Raw genomic sequence first — 21347 nt, forward strand, 5'->3', positions numbered from 1 at the left:
GCCAGGTAAAGAGACAGATCGGAACCGTGACAGTAGACAAAAACGCAACCTCGGTCTTCCCCCCACACCTCGCTCAGCCAGCGAGCGGGAACCGGTCTGTATGTGGGATCCAACCCCTCGGCGGGAGCGCCACTGCGCTCCCAAGTGGCGCACTGTAGCAGTGCGCCACCGGGCCGGCCCTGTTCTTTCTTTTTTTCCAAAGTTCTTTTTAATGTGGTCCAATTCATCAATCTTTTCCTTTACTGTTTGTGTTTATTGTGTCCTGATATTTTCCCCTATCCTGGGATTATGAAGCTATTTTCCTATGTTATTTTCTAAAAGCTTTATTGTTTTGCTTTCTATACTTATATATATATCATTGGGAATTTGTTTTTGTGCATGGTGTGTGTATTTAGACCATTTCTGTTGCTTATAACAAAATAGCTTGAACTGGGTAATTTGTGAAGAAGTAATATGTATTGCTTACAATTTTGGAGGCTGGGAAGTCCAAAGTCCAGGGAACTCATCTGGTCAGGGCCTTGCCCTGGTGGTGACTACAGCAACTCAGGGTATCTTGTGACGAATATGGTAGAGCAGAGACTCTTACATGCTCTCCCTTTAAAGCCCTCAGAACCATGCCCATGACTGCCATTATACCATCAAATAGATTAATCCATTCACTTTGGCATGGTCCTCATAATCTAACCTCTTTGAGGCCCCACCTTTCAATTACCATAATAGGATTTCCCACCCTCTTAACATTGTCACAGTGGGGATCAAGCCTCCAACACATTAAACTTTGGGGGGACACAGTTCAATCCATAATAGTGTGAGATAGGAGTCAATTTCTTTTTTATTCTATATAGATATTCAGTTGACCCAGGGCATTTATTTAAAAAGCAGTGCTATTATGATTGCTCTGTAGTTCCTCCTTTGTCATAAAAGAAAATGCCCTTGTGTGCATGGATCTATTTCTTTATTCTGTCTATTGGTATATTTGTCTGTCCATGAATTGATAGCACATTGCCTTAATTTCTATTTTTTGTAATAAATCTTGAGCACATTGCCTTAATTCCTGCTTTTTATAATAAATGTTGATATCCAGTGGGAGTAAGTTTCATCACCTCATTTTACCAAAAGAGTGTCTTGCCATTTGCATTTCCACATATACTTTGGAATTAACTTATGAAGTTCTTTAAAGATATGTGTGTGTATGTGTATTTATTATTTATTTTTCTTATTTGTCTTGTTGCTGGAATAGAAATTTTATTTTTTGTATGTTGACTTTGTGTTAGTCTTGCTAAACATTAATTTTGTAATGTAACTTTAGATCTTTTAGATTTTCTACTTATACAAAGGTACTTCAAAAAGTTTGTGCATTCATATTATCTTTTATTTTTCCATGAACTTTTTGAAGTGCCCTCTTAGTTACACTTTTCATTACAAATGGCAATTCTGTATCTTTTTTGCCAGTTTTATACCTTTAATTTTTTTTGTTGCCGTAAAGAATTAGTTAGCTAGGACCTCAGGTACAATGTTGAAAAGAAAGCATAGAGTGGATATTTTTTTGTCTTATTCCTCCTGTCAAAGAGAAAACTTTCAGCATTTCATCATTAAGTATGATGTTTGGTATAGGTTTAAAAAATATGTACTTTATGAAGTTAAGGAAAAATCTTTTTATTCCTAATCTGCTATGATTTTTTTATTATGAATGTAATGGATGGTCAGTTTCTCAGATGGTCAGTTTGCATCTTTGAGGTGATTAACATAATAAAGGAGAAAAATCATGTTAATTATACATTACATGAGATGATTTATTAATGTTAAACTAATGTTTATTCCTGGAATAAGCCCAATTTGGTTGTGATATATTATCCATTTTACATACTGCTAGTTCTAAATGTACTAATATTTTGTTTAGGATTTACTTTTTCATCTGTGTTTATAAGAAAGATTGACCAGTAATTTTTCTTGCAACATTCTTGTCAGGTTTTGGCATCAAGGTTACACAGGCCTTATAAAACAAGTTAAGTTGTGTTTTCTTATTTTCTGTTACCTGGCAGATTTATGTAAGACTTGCATTATCTCTTCCTTAAGTGTTTTGAAGAATTCACCCATAAAGCCAGCCAAAGCTGTCCACACCTGGACTTGTCTTTCACAGGTTTTAATTTATAGAGTTAATTTCTTTAATGGTTATAGGACTGTCTATGGTCCCTATTTTCTCTGATTTTAATTTTGCTAAAGTATACATTTCTAAGAATTTGTCTCTTTCAACTAAGATTTTCACATTTGACCTTAGCCAAAAGGCTGACAAGCAATCGCCTAAAATTTTAAATTAATTGATATAAAGTTGATAATATCCTCTTTTGTTTTTATGTCAGCAAGAATTATAATGTCCCATCTTCCATCTTGACATTGGTTACCTAATTTTTCTCTTGATCAGCCTCACCATGTGTTTATCAATTATACTTATTTTTATAATGAAGCAATTTTGGCATTGATGATGCTCTCTATGGTATATTTTCCTCTTATTAATTTATCCTCTTATCCTTATTTCTTTTTCCTCTTTTTGGGTTTCTTTGTGTTTTTGTTTTTCCAAAATGTTGAGATAGATTTTTAGGTGTTTTCAGCTTTTTCTTATACACATTTGGAACTCTAAATTTCCATCTAAGCACTGCATTCGTTGGATTCCAGTTTTGACATATAGTTGTCTCTTGAATAACACAGGTTTGAATTGTGTGGGTCCACTTATATGTGGATTTTTTCTAATGTTTTTCAAAGTTTTTAAAATGTATTTTCTCTTCCTTATAATTTTCTTAATAGCATTTTCTTTTCTCTAGCTTTATTGCAAGAATACAGTATATGATATATGTAACATACAAAATATGTGATAATCAACTCTTTATGTTAACAGTAAGTGGGTCAACGGTAAGCTAGGTGTCAAAAGTTATACGTGGATTTTCAACTATGCGGGGGTTGATACACCTCACTCCCAGGTTGTTCAAGGTCAGCTGTATGTGTTTTTATTATCCTTCAGTTCAATTATTCTGAGGTTCTAGCATTATCAGGAGGAAGGTAATAGTAACAATTAGCCTTCAACTTTAAGACAGTGATGCATGCTGCAATCACCAAGATAATCACTAAAATTGAATTTAAAAGAATGAAGAACTTCTAAGCTAAGAGATGGAAAAATATAGTATTATTGTTGCAATTTTCTCTCTTCCTACAAGAAATATTATTTCTGTTATACAGTCAATATTTAATTGGATTTACCTTCTAATTCCTTTTTACATCTTCAAACTTCTACTTGGGACTCTTCCTTTTGTTTGAAGAATACACTTTAAAACTTCTTTTAGGTGGGTCTGCAGGTGACTATTGCAGTTTTTGTTTGTATGTAAATTACTCACTTTCTTTGTAGAAAGATAATATTTTATAGGTCGTAGAATTCTAGGCTGGTGATTAGTATTGTCTTTCTTCACTCTACAGATGCTTTTCTTTATCTTTGTTCTTCATCTTCATCTTTTAAAAGACCAGTCTCTAGGCTGGTTGGTTAGCTCACTTGGTTGAAGCATGGTGCTGATAACCCCAAGGTCATGGGTTTGGATCCCTGTACTAACCAAATGCCCCCCCCCCCCCCAAAAAAAAAGTTGTATCTCATGTACCTAGATGTGGATTTCTTCAGCTTACTGTGATTCATTGGGCTTCTTGAATCTGTGGCTTGATGGTTTTCTTCAGTTTTGGAACTTTTTCAGTCATTATCTCTTCACGTATTGCTTTTTTTTCTTTAAAGTGTACAATTCAGTGATTTATAGTATAGTCACAGAGTTGTACAACCATCACCATGATCTAGTTCCAGAACATTTTTTATCGCAAAACATAAACCCTATAACCGTCAGCTCTTGCTCTAAATTTTTTTTAAATTGTGGTGAAATATACAAAACACAAAATTCACCAGTATAACCATATTTAAGTGTAAAAGTCAGTGGCATTAAGTACATTTGCATTGTTGTGCAGCCATCATCATCATCCATCTCTGGAACTTTTTCGTTGTGTAAAACTGAAACTCTGTACCCCAATGGCTAATGCACTAACTCCCCATTCCTCTCTCCCCCAGCAGTTGGCACCCACCATTCTATTTTCTGTCTCTGTGAATTTGACTTCTCTAGGTACCTCATTTAAGTGGAGTCAGACAGTATTTGTTTTTTTGTGACTGGCTTATCTCACTCAACATAATGTCCTACAAGTTCATCCATGTTGTAGCATGTGTCAGAATTTCCTTTTTTTTTTTTTTAAAGGCTGAATAATATTCCATTGTATGGACAGAGACCACATTTTGTGTGTCCATTCCTCTGTCAATGGACTGTTGGGTTGTTTCTACCTTTTAGCTATTATAGATAATGATGCTATGAACATGGGTGTTCAAATAACTTTTGAGACCTTGCTTTCACTTCTTTTGGTATATACCCAAAAGTGGAATTGCTGGATCATATGGTAATAATCCGATTAATTTTTTAAGGAACTGCTGTACCATTTTTCACAGTAACTGTACCACTTTGTACTCTGCTGGAGCCATGCACAAGGGTTCTAATTTCTCCACATCCTCGCTTTCATTTGTTATTCTCTCTCTCTTTTTTTTTTCTGTAATAGCCATCCTAATGAGTGTCAGCTATTGCCTTTTACCTATTGTCTCTTTCTCCTTTTTGAATTCCATTTAAACCTCTGTTCTTTTCTCTCTATCCTCTGTTACCTACTGTTTTGACTTTTCCATCCTTTTGCCTCTCTCAGCTTTATTCTGGATTTTTCCTGCAGATTTAGTTTCCTTTTTAATTCTCTCTTGTCTATACTCAATGTGCCTTTTTTTTTTTTTTTTTTTTTTTTTTTTTTTTTTTTTTTTTTTTTTTTTTTTTTTTTTTTTTTTTTTTTTTTTTTTTTTTTTTTTAAATAAAAGATGACCAGTAAGGGGATCTTAACCCTTGACTTAGTGTTGTCAGCACCACACTCACCCAGTGACCTAACCGGCCATCCCTATATTAGGATCTGAACCCGTGGCTTTGGTGTTATCAGCACCACACTCTCTTGAGTGAGCCATGGGCCGGCCCTTCAATGTGCTTTTTTAAAAAGCCCATTCTTTGAGTACTTAATTTTGTCTATCGTAGTATTTAGTTATTTTAAAAATCTGTGTAACTTTACAAAAGCTGTCATTTCTGTCCCCAGATTTTAATCATATGTTTTATCTTCTTAGATATAGGAAGAATTGTTACTTTAAAGTCTGTTTCTAATTAGTCTCATATCCAGAGTTCAGGTGGATCTTTGTTTCTCCTAATTGGCATTCACGTTGTCTTGTGTGTCTGGTTATCTTTGGTTGTGTTTTGGACGTTGTCTTTGAAAATGTTTGCAGAAATAAATTGAGGACTAGACTAGGACGATGTTGTCTTCATCCAGAAATGATTTGTGTTTTTGTCTGCTAGGGGCTATAGGGCACTAACAAGTTAAAATCACCTTAATCAGATATTGGGATTTTTCTGGGCCACCCAGATGTTTGGAAACTAGGGTGCAGTCCATTTGAAGGCTGTTTTATTTCTAATTCACTCTTCTCCTATGGTATAGCCATTTGGATTTCCAGCCCAAGTTGTGGAGGGTTACCTGGGCCACCAACTTGAAGGGCTTTGGAATCTGACCTTTGTTGTAGATGACTCAAAGGTTATCAAAGTGATTCTCAGTGTCTTGGTTGCCCCTTCTCTGTGTACAAATGGCTTCAGGGCAAAAGTGGACCAGTTGCTGCAGGCTCTTTTCTGTGAATTTTAGTTTTCTTATGCTTCTTGACCTGGTAGTTCTTTTGTGCCTTCTTATTTCTCTGATGCTTCCAAGCAGATGTTCTCTTATATTACATCCAGCATTTTTAGTTCTCAGCAAGAATGTTGGTCCCAATTACCTTGTCAACCCTATTACCTCCTTTACAAAAGCATCTGTTTAAAGTTTGTAGGATAAAGAAACTGTTGGACCTCAAGAACTCATCTGTTCCAGCATTGTTCATTACTAGTCAGTAAAGTAGGGGTTTATTGATCACCTACCATGTGCCCAGCATTGTACTATATATACTGTGGAAATCCTGAGGAAATGGAAGACATAGGATTCTTTACATTCAAGGAGTAATGGGGGAAACAAGAAGCATAAACACAGATAATTAAATAAATTGTTGGAGGAGGTGCTCAAGGGTCACACAGAATTAATGGCACAGTGAAAACTAGAGGCAGTAAGAGTTGGGTGTGAGTCTGACCCTCTCTGATCTTCTGTCCCTGACCCTCTCTTCCAGGTCATCTTCCCCATGGTGGCCACAGTGTCTTGGCCAAAGGTTGCAGTTCCCTTTGCACTCCTCCTTTACAGCTCTTCAGTGGCTCCGTGCTGTGTTCAGGACCTCTCCTGCCACTTCCCAGCCATCGCCTGCTCCAGCTGTCCCCATCCCTGGCAGCAGCTGCACTCCCCACACCTTTGCAGGTGCTCTTGCCCTGCATGGAGGTCTTCTCTTCCTTGGATGTGAGGCCATCTCTTTCCAGATGTAGCCCCATCTTATGGGAAGCCTTCTCTGTCAGCCGAATTCCTGTTGCCCTGGGACTCTTCCATCAGCACCTGTCATCCACAGTGGATGCTAGTGACACTGATAGTAGCCAGCGTATGTGTAGTCCAGCCTTTCCCATGTGCCAAGCCCTATTTCAACCACTTTACATTCACACTTTATTTAATCCTCACAACAACCTCTGAGGTAGCTGTTATTTTCCCTAGTTCACAGATGAGAAAATTAAGGCACAGAGAGGGTTTACAAGTAATAAATAATTAGAGTGGTCTTCTGGGCAAGGTCTTTTTTCATGTATCCCCTTCTTCAGAAGGGAAATGGAGACACTGAGGGCCTGACCTCGGAAGATTGACTGGGGCTGTGACTACAGGAGAACTAGACAACGGTGTGTGGCAAATCCCCCTGCTTCCTTCTAAAGTCCAATCATTTAGTCTACCGTGAAGGTGTCTGGAATTGTGTTCTGTCCTTTCCTATTGGCACCCTTGACCACTCCTGTCCTGTTTCTCTGGGGTTGGGCTGCACCTGCCAACTCAGCTTCCTTAGAAAGTCCAAAGACTCCCCAGTCCATTTGGGCGAGGCATATTGAAACTTTACTGTGTAGGACTTAGCTAGGTCTGCTGCGGTCAGCCCTATCAAATAAACCGCCTTTCTGGAAATGCTGAAAAGCCTGCCTTCCCCCAGATTTCACGGGTAGGTTAGTCAACATGGGCGGTCATATGTGAAAATACAATAGTCCTCTTACACCTTAGTCTTGAATGATTTATGAAGGGATGTGTTGGAATCTGAAGGCAGCATTATCAGTATTTCTGTAATGACTATACCCTGCCTCCAACCAGTAATGCAACCATACAGATGCTTAGGATTTTATTAGGGGAAAGCCAATTCCAATTAAGTGATGGGCTGCTCTTTTTAAAAAATACTTCATTTTATTTTGGATTAGAACCATTTTGGATTTACAGAAAAAATGCAAAGATAAGTACAGAGTGTCACCATATACCCCGTACCTAGTCTACCTTTTATACTTGTTATGTCTAACATTAGCATGGCATATTTGTACAATTAATGAACCAATATTGATACATTAACTAAAGTCCATACTTTAATCATATTTCCTTAGTTTTTACCTAAGGAAAAATGTCAGTTTTCTTTCCAGAACCCCATCCAGGATACCATATTACATTTAGTTGTCATGTCTCTCTTGGCTCCCCTTGGCTGTGACGATTTGTCAGACTTCCTTGTTTGTGACGACTTTGACGGTTTTGAGGAGTACTGGTCAGGTGTTTTGTAGAAGCCTCTCTACTGGAATTTCTCTGGTGTTTTTCTCATTATTAGACTGGGGTTTACGGATTTGGGGGAAGTAAAGTGCCGTTATCATCATCACATCAAGCATACATACTCCCAACGTGTTGATGTGGACCTTGATCATCTGGCTGAAGTGTTTGTCTGGTTTCTCCACACTATAGCTCCTCCCTCCACTTCCACACTGTACTCCTTGGAAGGAAGTCAAAGTGTGATACCTAATCCTCTTTGGCTCTGAAGCTAAGTAATTATTTTAAAGTATTTTATGCCATTATTTAAAAAAAAAATCTGTCCACAAATCAGCATTTTCTTCTCTTTATAAACATTTTAAAAAATCACTTCCTTTATTATCAAGTAGCCAATTCCTTGTAAGGGCAGTTTGGGTATTGTGAATTATTTTAAAGTATTTTATGCCATTATTTTAAAAAAAAATCTGTCCACAAATCAGCATTTTCTTCTCTTTATAAACATTTAAAAAAATCACTTCCTTTATTATCAAGTAGCCAATTCCTTGTAAGGGCAGTTTGGGTATTGTGCCGATTATTGAGCATATTCGAATGCCTTCAGTGTTGAGGCAGTGCATTTCAAAGCTGACTAGAGAAGTCTGCAGTTTTTGCTTTTGCTAGGTGCAAAACGCACGGGCAGACAGTATGCCAGGAATCATAATTACCGCCCCAGTCTTGTTAATTTGTTGTTCTGTATGCACACTGGGCGTTGCCCCAGCTCTGTTTGAACAACGTTGAAATGAAATTGCACCATGCAAAACTGTTTCCTATTGAAGCAAGATTTATTTAGTCTTTAAAAGATGGCTATCGGACCTTTTTACAAAGAGCTCGATATTTGAAATTTTATCTGGAATAGAAAGGCAGATTGAGAAACCTGAGTCTTATTTCGAAAGCATGTCTGGGCAATTGGGCCAGCTAAGCGTTAAGCGTGGAGTTGGAAAACTAGATGAAACAGAAAGCTGGAAACTTGAAACGCAGTGTTAGCGAGAAATGCAACAATGTCTCTGCCTGGAGAACTTTTGTAGTATTAAATATTTTGAGGGAATATCCGGTCCTACTCTTTCTTGGTTACATTTATCTTTTATAACTCCAAAATCGTGGAAAAGAAGCTTTTTTCCTTTTTCCAAAAATTGCACCAAAGTAAAGCAAAGCTTTAACTGATGCGAGTGTGTTGTGTAGGCGTTAGCAGTACTGTCCTCACTAGACGCTCATTGGACAGTAGCGCAACCCCAAGAAAAGGATGGTTGTTGGTGGTGGTGCATGCGCTGCAAGCAGGAAGCTCCAGTAACAGGTTGGGTTGTGGTGACTAATTAGCGCATCCAGCCCTAACCGGTCTGGTACGTAGCATACCTCCAGCGACCTTAGCTCTCGACGTAAACCGCATTTCCTTGTTTCCTGAGGCTTCTGAAGGGGGTCTCAAACAGCCGTTCGGTTTTACCCAGAAGACCGCTGCCTGAAAATTTGCATGCGCGCCTAGCCGGGGCGGGGCCGTGGCGCGCTCTGGAATTCTGCGGCTGGAGCCCGCGGGTTTCACCGAGCTGTGGCTGCTTTTTTTTTCGTATCTCGCCACCAAGTATTTTCTATTATAATTGTAAATACAGCTCATTTTGTGCAAGAGCATCCTTCCTCTTGCTAATCAGTTTACGGCATGCGCGCTCCGGGCTGTCGGGCCATATTGGGATCAGAAATGTCGGGGCGATCTCGGAGCGGGTGGGCAGGAGCTCTGCACCCTAGGCCGGCCACTAACGGGCTTGCGGTGTTTCCTGTTACAGGTGGTTCTTCTGGGCATGGACATCCTGTCCGCCCTGGTGACCCGGCTGCAGGATCGCTTCAAGGCGCAGATTGGCACAGGTGAGCTGTGGGCAGGTCGTGCAGCGGGCCCCCAGACTGTCCACCGTCCAGCTCCTCGCCCTTCCCTCAGTCTCTCCAATTCCTCCGCGTAGTTGCACCTAGCCCTTCCAGCCAGCTTCCCTGCTCCCCATTCCAGCCTCCCCAGCTGGGGCTGCACCACCAGATCCACTGCTTCATTGCACCCAGTGGCATTTTTTTTACCTGCTCCTCCCCTTTCAATACCTTCTGCTGATATCTTCGTGTTCTAATATGCAACATTAGTAATACATGTACTCATACAAAATACTGCTGCCAATTTTATTTCTTATGCAAAATTAGCTATTACCCTTTAGTGTCAACCACGTAGTTTGCCCCCGACCCTTGGCTTTATTGAGAGTCAGTTTTCTTTGAAAAGTCCTGCAATACAGGGCCAATTGTATTTTCCCCCAGATGATTGTTATTGGCATTACTATTTTTACCTTGATTGTAAATGTCATTTACAAGTTTGTAGTAAGAGCTCATTCTCTTATTTTGGATGGAAAACAATATGTCAGCAAATTGAAACAAAAACCACATTTCGTAGATTTAGACATCTCTAAATTCCTGACCTCTGGTATTTCATAATGGCAGTATAAACACTAAGCATCTGTTTGTGCAAACATTTTCTTATAGAATTTCAGTTGGGATGCTTGTATTTGTTATTTTCTGTTAATTTTCTGATCAAAGTGCTCCTTTAGAAAAAGTGGTGAACTGTTTTTCCATTCTAGCACTGAGTGTCTAACTACAAATATTTTTTTAAAAAAACATTTTAGAAATTTGACGCTTTAATAGTGTTCTCTTGCTTTCCAAATTAGCTGAATTATTCAGGAACATCTCTTTTAGTAAAGTTTATAGATGCTCATAAGAAACCAGTATGAGGTACTTTAAAAAGTTCCTGGAAAGATTCATATTATCTTTTAATTTATTTTTCCACAAAGTTTTTGAAGTACCCTCATAAGCTGACCTCTGGTATACAAGTGTCCTTGGAGCACTTGTGGGATGGTCCACATTTTGGGTGTGTGAGGAAGAGTGGGAGCTGGGCTCTGTCTGATGTGAGGGATGTAAAATTGAGAACACACAACTCAGGTGAAGTATAGATTGAAGCGAAGTGCCTGCCCTACGTACCGCCAGGCAGATATGCTGGAGCCCTTCTCAATTTCCTTTTGTGTTGACTCTTTCCTGCTAATGTCTTCCATTTTAGTATTTTAGCAGCTTGTGAATATGTTGGGATCTGGCTGGAGAAAAGTGGGGTAAGGAAGAAGACAAATAGTATGTTTGTGCATGCAAAGGATTTTGCAGATTCTTGTGGTATCTTTCTTGGATTCCAGCAGGGAGAGTACAGAAACGAGCAAGGATGGGTGGTTTTAGAATGAGGTGCATCACTTAGGCCAGGGTTTTGTGTTCTGAGTAAATTGAAATAACAACACTTGATGACCATGGGTCCCCGAATAGGTTTTCATTTGATCGATTTCCATTTTGATTTCAGTGCTGCCAAGTCTAATCGACAGACTAGGAGATGCTAAAGACTCTGTGAGGGAGCAAGACCAAACTCTGCTGCTGAAGATCATGGATCAAGCTGCTAATCCCCAGGTAGAGCAAAAGAAGTGTTCAGGGTCCAGCTCTGTGTGTGTGTGTACTTGCATAGTGTGAGTCCATATTCTTAATTTCTTTTAAGCTGATGTATAATAGAGGAAAATTTTATAGCGTTTAATCTGCCCCCACATACAAGATATTGAAATCAATAATAGGTAGCAAAAGGCATAATTTGAATAAATTAGTGGATTTAACATGGCTATTTAACTTGGGTATTGAATAAATTAGTGGATTTAAATGCTTGATTTTAATCCATTAGACTCTTTAGCTCATTTATGTAACTGAGTCTCCGTTTCTCTGAAAAGAGGCTGCTGTGGTTGTCTGGGGAGTCAGGAGGCCTGGCTGGAGCCCTGGTCCCTGTCTTCTAGTGAGCTGGGGCTGCTGGGGTGGATGGACACAGCCCCATCTTCCAGGGTCCCACTGTCCGTTGTTAGAGAAAGGGGGCACTGGGGGTGATCAGAAAAAACCTTCCCAGGGAAGATGAAACTTAAATTGATCTTATAAATGAGCAAGTGTTTGACTTGTGGACAGAGTGGGGAAAGCTGTTGCAGGCAGACAGCAATGTGAGTATGTGATCTCTGGCAAGTCACTTGCTGTCTTTTGGCCTCACTTTCTTTATCCATAAAATGGGGACAGTTATACCTCCTTTTCATCATTGTTGGGAGAATTAAATGCAATTATATAAAGGAATGTGTTTTGAAAATTTTAACTTGGTATACTTCATTTTCCAATATTCTCTTGAAAGAGGTAAATGGGTTGTTACAGGATAGGACTGATTTAGCAGCTGTTAAGAAGCTCCTCTTCCATTTATCCTTTACTAAGTGAAAGGCTGCAGAAGGCTTCTCTCTTCTCACCTGTTCTTTGTCTTCTGCAGTATGTGTGGGACAGAATACTTGGAGGCTTCAAACACAAGAATTTCCGTACTCGAGAAGGCATCTGTCTCTGCCTTATTGCAACACTGAATGCGTAAGTGTGCGATAAACTTGAAATTTTCACTTGGTTGAAGCTTTTTAAAAATTTTTATTTAAAAATAATTATAGATATACAGGAAGTTGCAAAGAAATGTAGTGGGAAGTCCTGTGTCCCTTACACCCATCTTCCCCCAGCGTTAACATCTTGCATAACTATAGTACAGTGTCAATACCAGGAAATTGCTATGGTTGCAATCCGCAGAGTTCATTCAGGTCTCTCTAGTTATACACACAGGCATTTGTGTGTATACACGACTGTACCCCCACCAGGGCTCCCTCATGCTGCCCCTGTATAGCCACACCCTAACCCCTGGCAACTACTACTCTTGTTCTCTATCTCCATGATTTTGTCATTTCAGGAACATTATATAAATGGAATCATGCAGTATACAACCTTTTAAGATTGTCTTCACTCAGCATAATTCCCTTAAGGTTGCATGTATGTTGTTGACTGTAATAGTAGTTCATTTCGTTTTATGGCTGAGTAGAATTCCATGGTATAGATGTGTCACAATTTGTTTAATTATTCACCTATTGAAGAACATTTGGGTAATTTTCAGGTTTTGGCTATTACGAATAGAGCTGCTGTGAACATGTGTGTTCAAGTTTCTGCATGGACATAAGTTTTCATTTTTCTTGGATCAGTGCCCAAGAGTGCAATTGCTGTGTTATTTGGTAAATCTATTTTTAGTTTTAAAAGAAACTACCAGACTATTTTCCAGAGTGGCTGTACTATTTTACGTTCTGACCAGTAACATATGAACTATTCAGTTTCTTCATGTCCTTGCTAGTTTGGGATGTTATCACTATTTTTTATTTTAGCCATTTTGATAGGCGTGCAGTAATATCTCATTGTGGTTTTAATTTGTATTTCTCTAATGGCTGTTGATGTCAAATATTTTTACATGTGCTTATTTGTAAGAGAAACTTAAAATTAAAAATTTCAAATCACTTCGCTTTTTTTGATTATGAAAGTAATATTGAATATAGCAGAAAAATTTATGTAAGGAAGAAAATAAAGAATCCTGTAATTCTACAGCCTTCAGATAACTATTGTTAACATTTGGTATGTTTTATTCCAGCCTATAAAGTTATATTATTTTTCAAAACAAAATCGGGATTATAATGTTTATAATTATTATAATTATGTTTGTAAATTTTTTCTCTCTCACTCTGTTAGTCTTTTCAGTGCCATTAAATTTGGCCATATGTGGCTGAAGCTTTGAAAAATATTTCTAGCCTTTGATCACAGTAGTTCCACTTCTAGGAATTTATGCTAAGGAATTAGTCATATTAACCAGGAGATTTGTATTCACAAAGGATATTTGTGACAGCAGTGATCATGATGGTAGAGTTGGGAATAATATAAAAGATCTCCAGAATGCATAAAGCAGTGATTAGTTGGAATGCCCTGCAGCCATTCGATCACAATCTTTTCATTCAGCAGTGTTAACTGAATGTCCAGGGAAGCAGAGAGCCGTACCACAGCGCAGGGGAGAGCTAAGAGAGGGACCCTCAAAGGACTTGCAGTTTAGTTGGGTACACTGAGGTGGGCAGTACAGGAACTGTGACATGACAAAGCAGTGATGCAGAGACAGCATTTGAGAGTCAGCATTTGAGAGAGAGGCCAGGGCTTGAGCTCAGCTCTAAAGGGGTAGGGCCCTATAAGAGAGCCCTGGATGCCAGCAGGAGGACTTGTCCATGAGAAGCCACTGGAGGGTTTGAACTCTGTGCAAAAGGGCTGTCACCATGCATTTACTTAGGAGCCAGCATGGATGGGACAGAGAGAGCCTTGGTGTGGGGAGGTGATAGGGCCTTGGGGAGGCACAGGAGGGTGGTGTGGGCAGAGGCACCTTTCTTTCCTTTGTTCCCACTTACAATAAAGCATACCTTTTGTTTGCAGCTCTGGAGCACATACTTTAACACTAAGCAAGATCGTGCCACATATATGTAACTTACTTGGAGATCCAAACAGCCAGGTGAGTGAGAAAGAAAATCCTGGGGGAGAAAAATCATTGGTTATAGACCATTCAGATGCATTTTGTTCTGTGTATACCCAATAGGTGAGTGGGGCTTTGTTCATCTTTGTAGATCTCTGATGATTGTTTACGGTATCAGCTACCCATTAGCGTTTATGAAATATTGGTAAATGTGGTGACCCCTCTGCCCTCTTCTGTACATAGGCTGAGAAATCATCAGCCTATAAATTGATGTCATCCAGACCGGCCTTCTGCTCTGCAGCCAAAGATGGAGGAAGAGAATTTGTGCTGATTGTGTTGCCTCTTGGTGGTGGGGGGAATAACTGGAAAGGGGCCTGAGGGGACTTTTCTGAGGTGAAGGAAATGTTTATATTTTGCTTTGTGTGGCAGCAACATTGTTGTTTATTTGTGGAAACTCCTGAAAGTGAACCCTTAAGAACTGCATGTTACTTTATGCAGATTTTACCTAAATTTAAAAAAAAGAAAAGTACTGCTTCCTAACATAAGGGTGGGAGAGGAGTTGGTCATCTGCTCTGTGAATAGTTACCAGGCACCTCATGAAGCTTTCCAAGTCTGGGCTCTGGAAATGCCAGCTCTCTTGCCCAGAATCATTTTTATTATGTCAGCTCATACAAATGGAAAAGAAAGATACTTCATTAGATAAAGGGGCAGAAAATGGAACAGTAATTTACAAAAGAAATGTACATGGTAAACACGCATCTCATTTTAAATCTTGATTGATAATTGCTACCTTTCCCTCCAAAGAGATTGTGTGGGGCTCCCCTCCACTGCACTTGCCCCAACTCCTCCCCATCTTTGCTGTTAGTTCCACGCGCAGCTCCCCCTTCTCTATAGGGTCTGTCGTGCGGCTTCCCTCCCTCCTCTTGCCTGCCCTCTTCTTTGTCTCCCCTGTTTGCCCTCCTTTCTTCTTTTCACTTACTACTCTTAACCAGACTTGCTGAAAATATCTGGCTTTGGGAATATAATTTTAAGTATTTTTATTTACTGAATCATACTTTATATTCAACATTAATTTAAAAATAAGTTGAACTATTTTTAAGAAAAGATTCTAAATTACAAAATAGATTATTTTGCCTCTCCCCACTCCCATTTGTGGGTCTTATTTCCATTTTTTTTCTGTGGATGAATCCTTTATAGAGGTCACACTGAGGACATCACTGCTAAAACATGATATCCTTTAGAAGAGCAGAAAAGCCAGCTCAGCTGGCTGAGGTTATTTGTTTCTAATTGAGATGCTTAAGTTAGCCAAACAGGTGATGTGAATATTCACACTGGGCCTGGAGGAGACCTTAGAGCCTGGGGGTAGGTGGTGGGGGACTGGCTTCCCAAGTGCACTTCATTTGAGGAGGCAGTATAAAACCAGAACAAACAGGAACTGTCTAGGATGACAACATGTGACACTGTTTAACATCTGTTATAGGGAGGGGGAAAAACTCCAGTACAGAGTATCGCCATGCAGTACTGTGCACCACACTGCAGTATATTTCACACAGTCACCTTATTTCCCTCTTTTCCCCTCCTCTTCCTTTTCTTCCATATCCCTTTACTGAGAGCTTATGCAGTGGGCCTGCCTTGTCTGTGTGGACACTTAGGCTTTCTGGGGTGGGTGAGGTGAGGGAGGTTACTAGCTTAATTTTGTTTTTGAGCCTCATATTTTATTTCTATAACTGAGGTGGATACCATCCTCCTGAGGAAAGTGGAGGAAAGATCTCTTTCTCCTAGGACCCTCCAATGATGTATACTCAGTATCTCCTTGCCTGAAAGATCACAGGTTCTATGTAGATTTAGAGGGACATTGAGAGGGGAATGTTAATAACATATATATAATTTTGCAACAGTTACATTCTCGTCCTTGAAGCTATTCAGATAAGTCTGCAAGAATGTCCACTTTCTTCTGAAGTTTTCTACTAGAGGAAGCTTCAGTTAGCAGCCCCATCCTCATTTACTACCAGCACTTAGAAATTTAGAAGGTTTATAAAGAATCTATAGAAAGGAGACAGAAACGGGGCCGGCCCGGTGGCGCACTGCTACAGTGCGCCGCTTGGGAAGCGCGGTGGCGCTCCCGCCGAGGGTTCGGATCCCACGTACAGACCGGTTCCCGCTCACTGGCTGAGCGAGGTGTGGGAGCAACACTGAGGGTTGCGATCCCATTGCCGGTCCCGGTCCGGTGCGGGCGCGTCACTGAGGGTTGTGATCCGTTGCCAGACACGAAAAAAGAAAAAAAGAAAAAAAAAAAAAGAAAGGAGACAGAAAGGGACTAATCTGTTTTGTGTTCGGTTGCTCCTTGATTTGACTTTTCTCCTTTAGGTCTAGAGAAGGGGTTAACTTGGCCTCTTTAGGGATTTTAAACAAGGTTTTCCTTATTTTGGAAATAGCACAGATAAAATTTCAAGTGATCAGTACAATTCCACATTGTGAAAATGTTTTTCAATTGTTTAAGAGTTTAAGATAGTGTTGAGTTTGGAACAGTTTGATATACCGTTTTAAAGCTGCCAAATGGTAGAGTATGTTTAAAACTTTGAGCCATCTAATACAGTTGCAAGAAGCCTGGATTGAAGACACGGGGCCTGGCATTGGTCCTTGCTTTGCATTTAACAGCTAGCTGACCTTGGTGGCCACATGGATCTTGAGCCTCAGTTTCCCCTTTAAAGTACCTCACTCCCCACTCCCTGTGAGGGTGCTTCGGAGGGTGACTGTTCTAAGGTGCTGGCGTGACCTTTTGGTCCAAGCAGAAGAGCCTTAGAAGAGCTGATTGACTCAGCAGTTTCCTCATAGTCTGATGGTCATTGTCATTTGCAGAAATCACACACCTACCACATGACGGTGGGTTTCTGAGAAACTCTTAGATGTAGTGTTTTGAATATATGAAAATACTTAATTGTAGGATAGCATTAGTGTCTTGAAATGTATTCGTGATATTGTCATAGCATACTTTTCTTACACCACACTCTGGCAGCCCTGGTATAGATTACACCTACCTCTGTGTACCAAAATTAGTATCATTACCAAAAATCAAGTGTTCCTGTACTCATTATTGGTAGTAATAAACAACTTAAAAAGAAAAGTAATATCTTTAAATGAAATTGCATCTTACTGCTCTATATAATCATCATAAAGATTATGTAAGTTTTCTAGTGAAAGAGCAAGGAGATAGTTTATTTTTTATAGGATGGAAAATGTGAGACTTGTTTAAAATGTTTCATTGAACCTAAAATTCAAGTTACCACTTCTTGCTTAGTATCTTTATCAGGTGCTTGTACTTTATATGCCAGGAAGCCCCCAGGCCTTGGCCAAGAAGTTGTAGCCTTTAGTGGTTTTGTGGGTTGAGTCCTAGGCCTGTGTGCCTCTGATTTTGAGAAAGGTCTTATTAATTGTTTTGTTTGTTTTTTCTTTTCCCCCTCATCTGTAAAATGAGGTTGGTGCTCGATGGGCAGCTTTCAGTACTCTGTAGCAGACAGGATTTGCAATCAGGACATTCCAACCTGAGCACTCTGAAAATAATTCGTATATTCACATCTGCCTTAGGAATGTTTGTCTGCACATATATTTGTGCGTGCATGTGCGTATGCGCCCCCCACCCCCCGGCTTTACATCTCCCAGAAATTCTACCACCCCACTCCCTGATACAAATAGAGTTAGTTAATCATTCCTCCTTCCTCTGAAAATGAAGGTGGGTCACATGTTCTTCTGCTCTTGCCCTTTATTTTAATCTTTTCATCAGTCTTTCCTACTAGTCTCTGAACCTTGAGGCTCAAGACTATAATTTGTTCCTCTTTACAGTCCCAGGATGCCCTATAACTATTTGAATAACTTTCTCTTCTTCTCTCAGTCTCATACCAGAGAACACAATTGTGTTAGCACTGTTACTGCCCGACTGCCTGAATAGTAGTCAGGCAGTCCTGACTACTAGTAGTCAGAAGTCTTGCTCTTCATTTACCTACACCAAATGCATGGAGAATCCTCACAATTTAGGCAGCCACCAGCATCGCCTGACTTGGTGTTCAAAATGAACTAGGTGAATCACTCTTGCCTTATAGTACGCACATTCATTTTCATAGTGGTCTGAGTGCAGGGTGACTCAGCTTCAGAAGCTTCTCAGAGTGGCCCACAGGTGCAGAGATTGTGTGGGTTAGGATGCTTTTGACTACAAGTAACTGAAAATCCAACTCAGAATCACTAGAGCAATGGAGAAATGCATTTTCCTGCAGTAGGGAGTTCTGGGGTTTGTTAGTAGCTCACTGATATCCTCGGAGACTTATTTAGAGTCTGGCCATCTCAGCCCGGGGGCTTTGTTTTCTGCAGCTCTCCTTGCGGGCACAGCACAGGTGCAGCCGGCCTGGTGGATGGCAGGCTGTTGCTTCACAAACTCTTCTGTTTTTGACTTTCCATACTGAGAGGTTCAAACATACACAGAAGTAGTGAGAATGACATAATGCATCCCCATGTACCATCATCCAGCTTCAGCAGCTAATTAGAGAGGGCCAAGTTAGTTTTCCATCCCTGTCCCATTGTTTTGAAGCAACACTTAGATTATTTTGAAGCAAATCTTAGGCATCATTTACTTTTTAAATACTATTAAGGATAGGAACTTTTATTCTTCAAAAACATAACTTTAATACCATTGTCATCTTCTGTCCCCCAAAATGAGTAATTCTCTTTTATCATCAGCTACCCAACCAGCGCTCACTTTTCCCTGAGTGTCTCCAATAGCAGAGAAGTGTTCTCCAGATGCTTTCTCGCAGATTCTCCTCATTTTGTTGTCCAGAATTGCACCCCATGCCCTTTTGCGACTCAGTCACTGGGAAGGGACAAGGAATATGTGATGGCTGTACACTAAGGAGGATTTACCTCTTGAACTGAGAGCAGGCTTTTGTTCCTGGAGGTGTGGATTCTAGCACAGCGAGTGCTGTTGAAAGGATGGGGCAGTGGCTGTGATAAGGGCAGCTAGCAGTTTGAGACATCTTGCACAGTACTAAATCCCTTATCTAGGTAAGAAAAGCTCAAGTTCTGCTTGAAAACCTTTGTTAGATCTTCAGAGCCCCTCAGCTGGCCTAGCAGGCAGATGAGATTGCATCTCAAGGGCCTCCCCGTGCTGGCTGCTGTCTGTCTCGCTGAGGAGCTTGGTAAACACCTTCAAAACTTAAGACACTGTAAAATGTCGGGTGACTATTGTTGATGCAGTGCTCTCCCAGCTGGGCCAGCTGTGCTGACAGTGCTCAGGAGGGAGGGAGGAGGAAAGCCTCTGCTGAGGGCTAGGCAGAGCTCCCTCTCTGCTCTGCCTCAACCACAGCCTGGGAGGTGCTGGGGCTGCGGGGCCCTGTTGAGTCTAGGCAGGCCCTGTGGTGCCCACTCTCCAAGGCATCTGGCTGCAGGCTGTGCTGGTGTTCGAGAAGAACAGGGCGGATTTAGGGTCTCATCAATTTACAGACCACCTCCCTTTGCCCCCCACCCCAGGGCTGAAGCCCTCCCTTGAGCTTTTCACTTTGTCAGAGGCCCTTGTTTTGACACCGACATTGGGGTGCAGAGTGCTAAAGTGAGAAGAACACAGACCTGCACTCAGAGGGGTGGTTCAGAGCCGCACTCTGTCGTTTAGCAGCAGCGGGCCTCGGGCAGGTAGCTAACCTCATCAGCCTCCATCCCCTCCTCTGTGTCATAGTAAACAGTGGTCCTGTGAGGAAGGAGGGAACACAGCCACACATTGGGGACCTCAGATTCTATAAAGCATTTACATAAAGCTGGCAGGTAGTGCTTCATATATGCAGTTCTTGTTTTTTGCAGTCCCAGTGGCCTGAAATTTTGAGAGGTTAGCAGGGAGAGGCAGTGTGAGACCAAGGTGGTCATATGTAGAAGTGGACAATGACATAGTCTCTTCAGTCTCAACTGAATTGCTTATTTAATCTTCCTTTCTCAGTTGGAGTATTTGTATTTTATAGTACCAAAGAAAATTGTTCATTAGTATTTATTGAATGAATGGTAGTTTATCCTTTTTGTCTTTTTTCGTGACCGGCAACGGATCGCAACCCTCAGTGTCATGCCCGTACCGGGACCGGCAACGGGATCGCAACCCTCGGTGTTGCTCCCGTCCCTCGCTCAGCCAGTGAGTGGGAACCGGTCTGCATGTGGGATCCGAACCCTTGGCGGGAGCGCCGCCGCGCTTCCCAAGCGGCGCACTATAGCAGTGCACCACCGGGTCGGCCCCTGAATGAATGGTAGTTTAGACCCTCAAATACTATCTGATCCCACAGCTTTCTAAGCCTGAGGAGTGATGATTTTAAAGCCTAAGGATGTTAGTTTAAATGATGTAGATAATGCTAGCCATTGTGTCGAGAGCTTTTTGGACACAATGTATAGGTCATAGACAACTGGCCTAAAAGCTGATTTTAGCCTACAGACTGGTGTGTGTATGTGCATGTATGCATGTGTCTGCAGAATGTTTTAATTTTACACTCAAGAGTTCTGGGTGATCTTACGTTTGGGAGATTTACATTTCTGACTTTTCTCCAAAGATTAGAAGGTGTGGCAAAGCTGCACCTGCATTCCTCCCAGCTGAGTGGAGTGACCTGTGTGCCTGAGCCCCCATAGCCTCTCTTCTGTGTCTGTCAGCAGGGCCCGTGCCAGTGCCTTTTTTGTCCCTACCCAGCCTGCTCCACTCATTTATCTTGTTACTGTCTGGCTCATGTAGGCATTTCAGTTCGCTTTCACCTAGTAGGCACTCAAATGTTTGTTGAATGAATCTGCTATTTCCTTCAGTCCTCAAAGCAACCCTCAACTTACAGAGGAAGGAGTTGAAATGTTTTGTACAAGGTTACAGTGTTCCTGAGTGGCCAAGTAGGTCCTTAGGACTACTTTTTTGACCCTAAAGCTAGTAATTTTTCTACTAAATCTCTTAAACTGTTTATGGCCCAGACTTTCTAAATAGCTGACTGGATATCAATTACTCTTTAAGGAGAACACCCAGTGTGATTTGCTCTAAGCAGATGTTTTCACCAGAAAGTAAACTGAGGGGCTGGCCCGTGGCTCACTCGGGAGAGTGTGGTGCTGATAACACCAAGGCCCCGGG

At 40.8% G+C, this 21347-nt stretch overlaps 1 protein-coding gene across 1 annotated transcript in view; it reads left to right on the top strand.

Moving 5' to 3' along the window:
- The window catches only part of LOC103602500 (CLIP-associating protein 1-like), a gene marked incomplete at its 3' end in the record, with an annotated part of 123122 nt that overhangs the window by 81601 nt on the left and 20174 nt on the right, over positions 1–21347 (top strand). The window contains exons 3-6 of the mRNA XM_008586912.1: positions 9627–9705; positions 11210–11313; positions 12191–12282; positions 14191–14266. Of these exons, the coding sequence (XP_008585134.1) occupies positions 9627–9705; positions 11210–11313; positions 12191–12282; positions 14191–14266 (351 nt within the window). The remainder of the gene's footprint in view (positions 1–9626; positions 9706–11209; positions 11314–12190; positions 12283–14190; positions 14267–21347) is intronic.

This window comes from Galeopterus variegatus, unplaced genomic scaffold (assembly GCF_000696425.1).
Source record: "Galeopterus variegatus unplaced genomic scaffold, G_variegatus-3.0.2 Scaffold4173, whole genome shotgun sequence".
NCBI classification, from domain to species: Eukaryota; Metazoa; Chordata; class Mammalia; order Dermoptera; family Cynocephalidae; genus Galeopterus; species Galeopterus variegatus.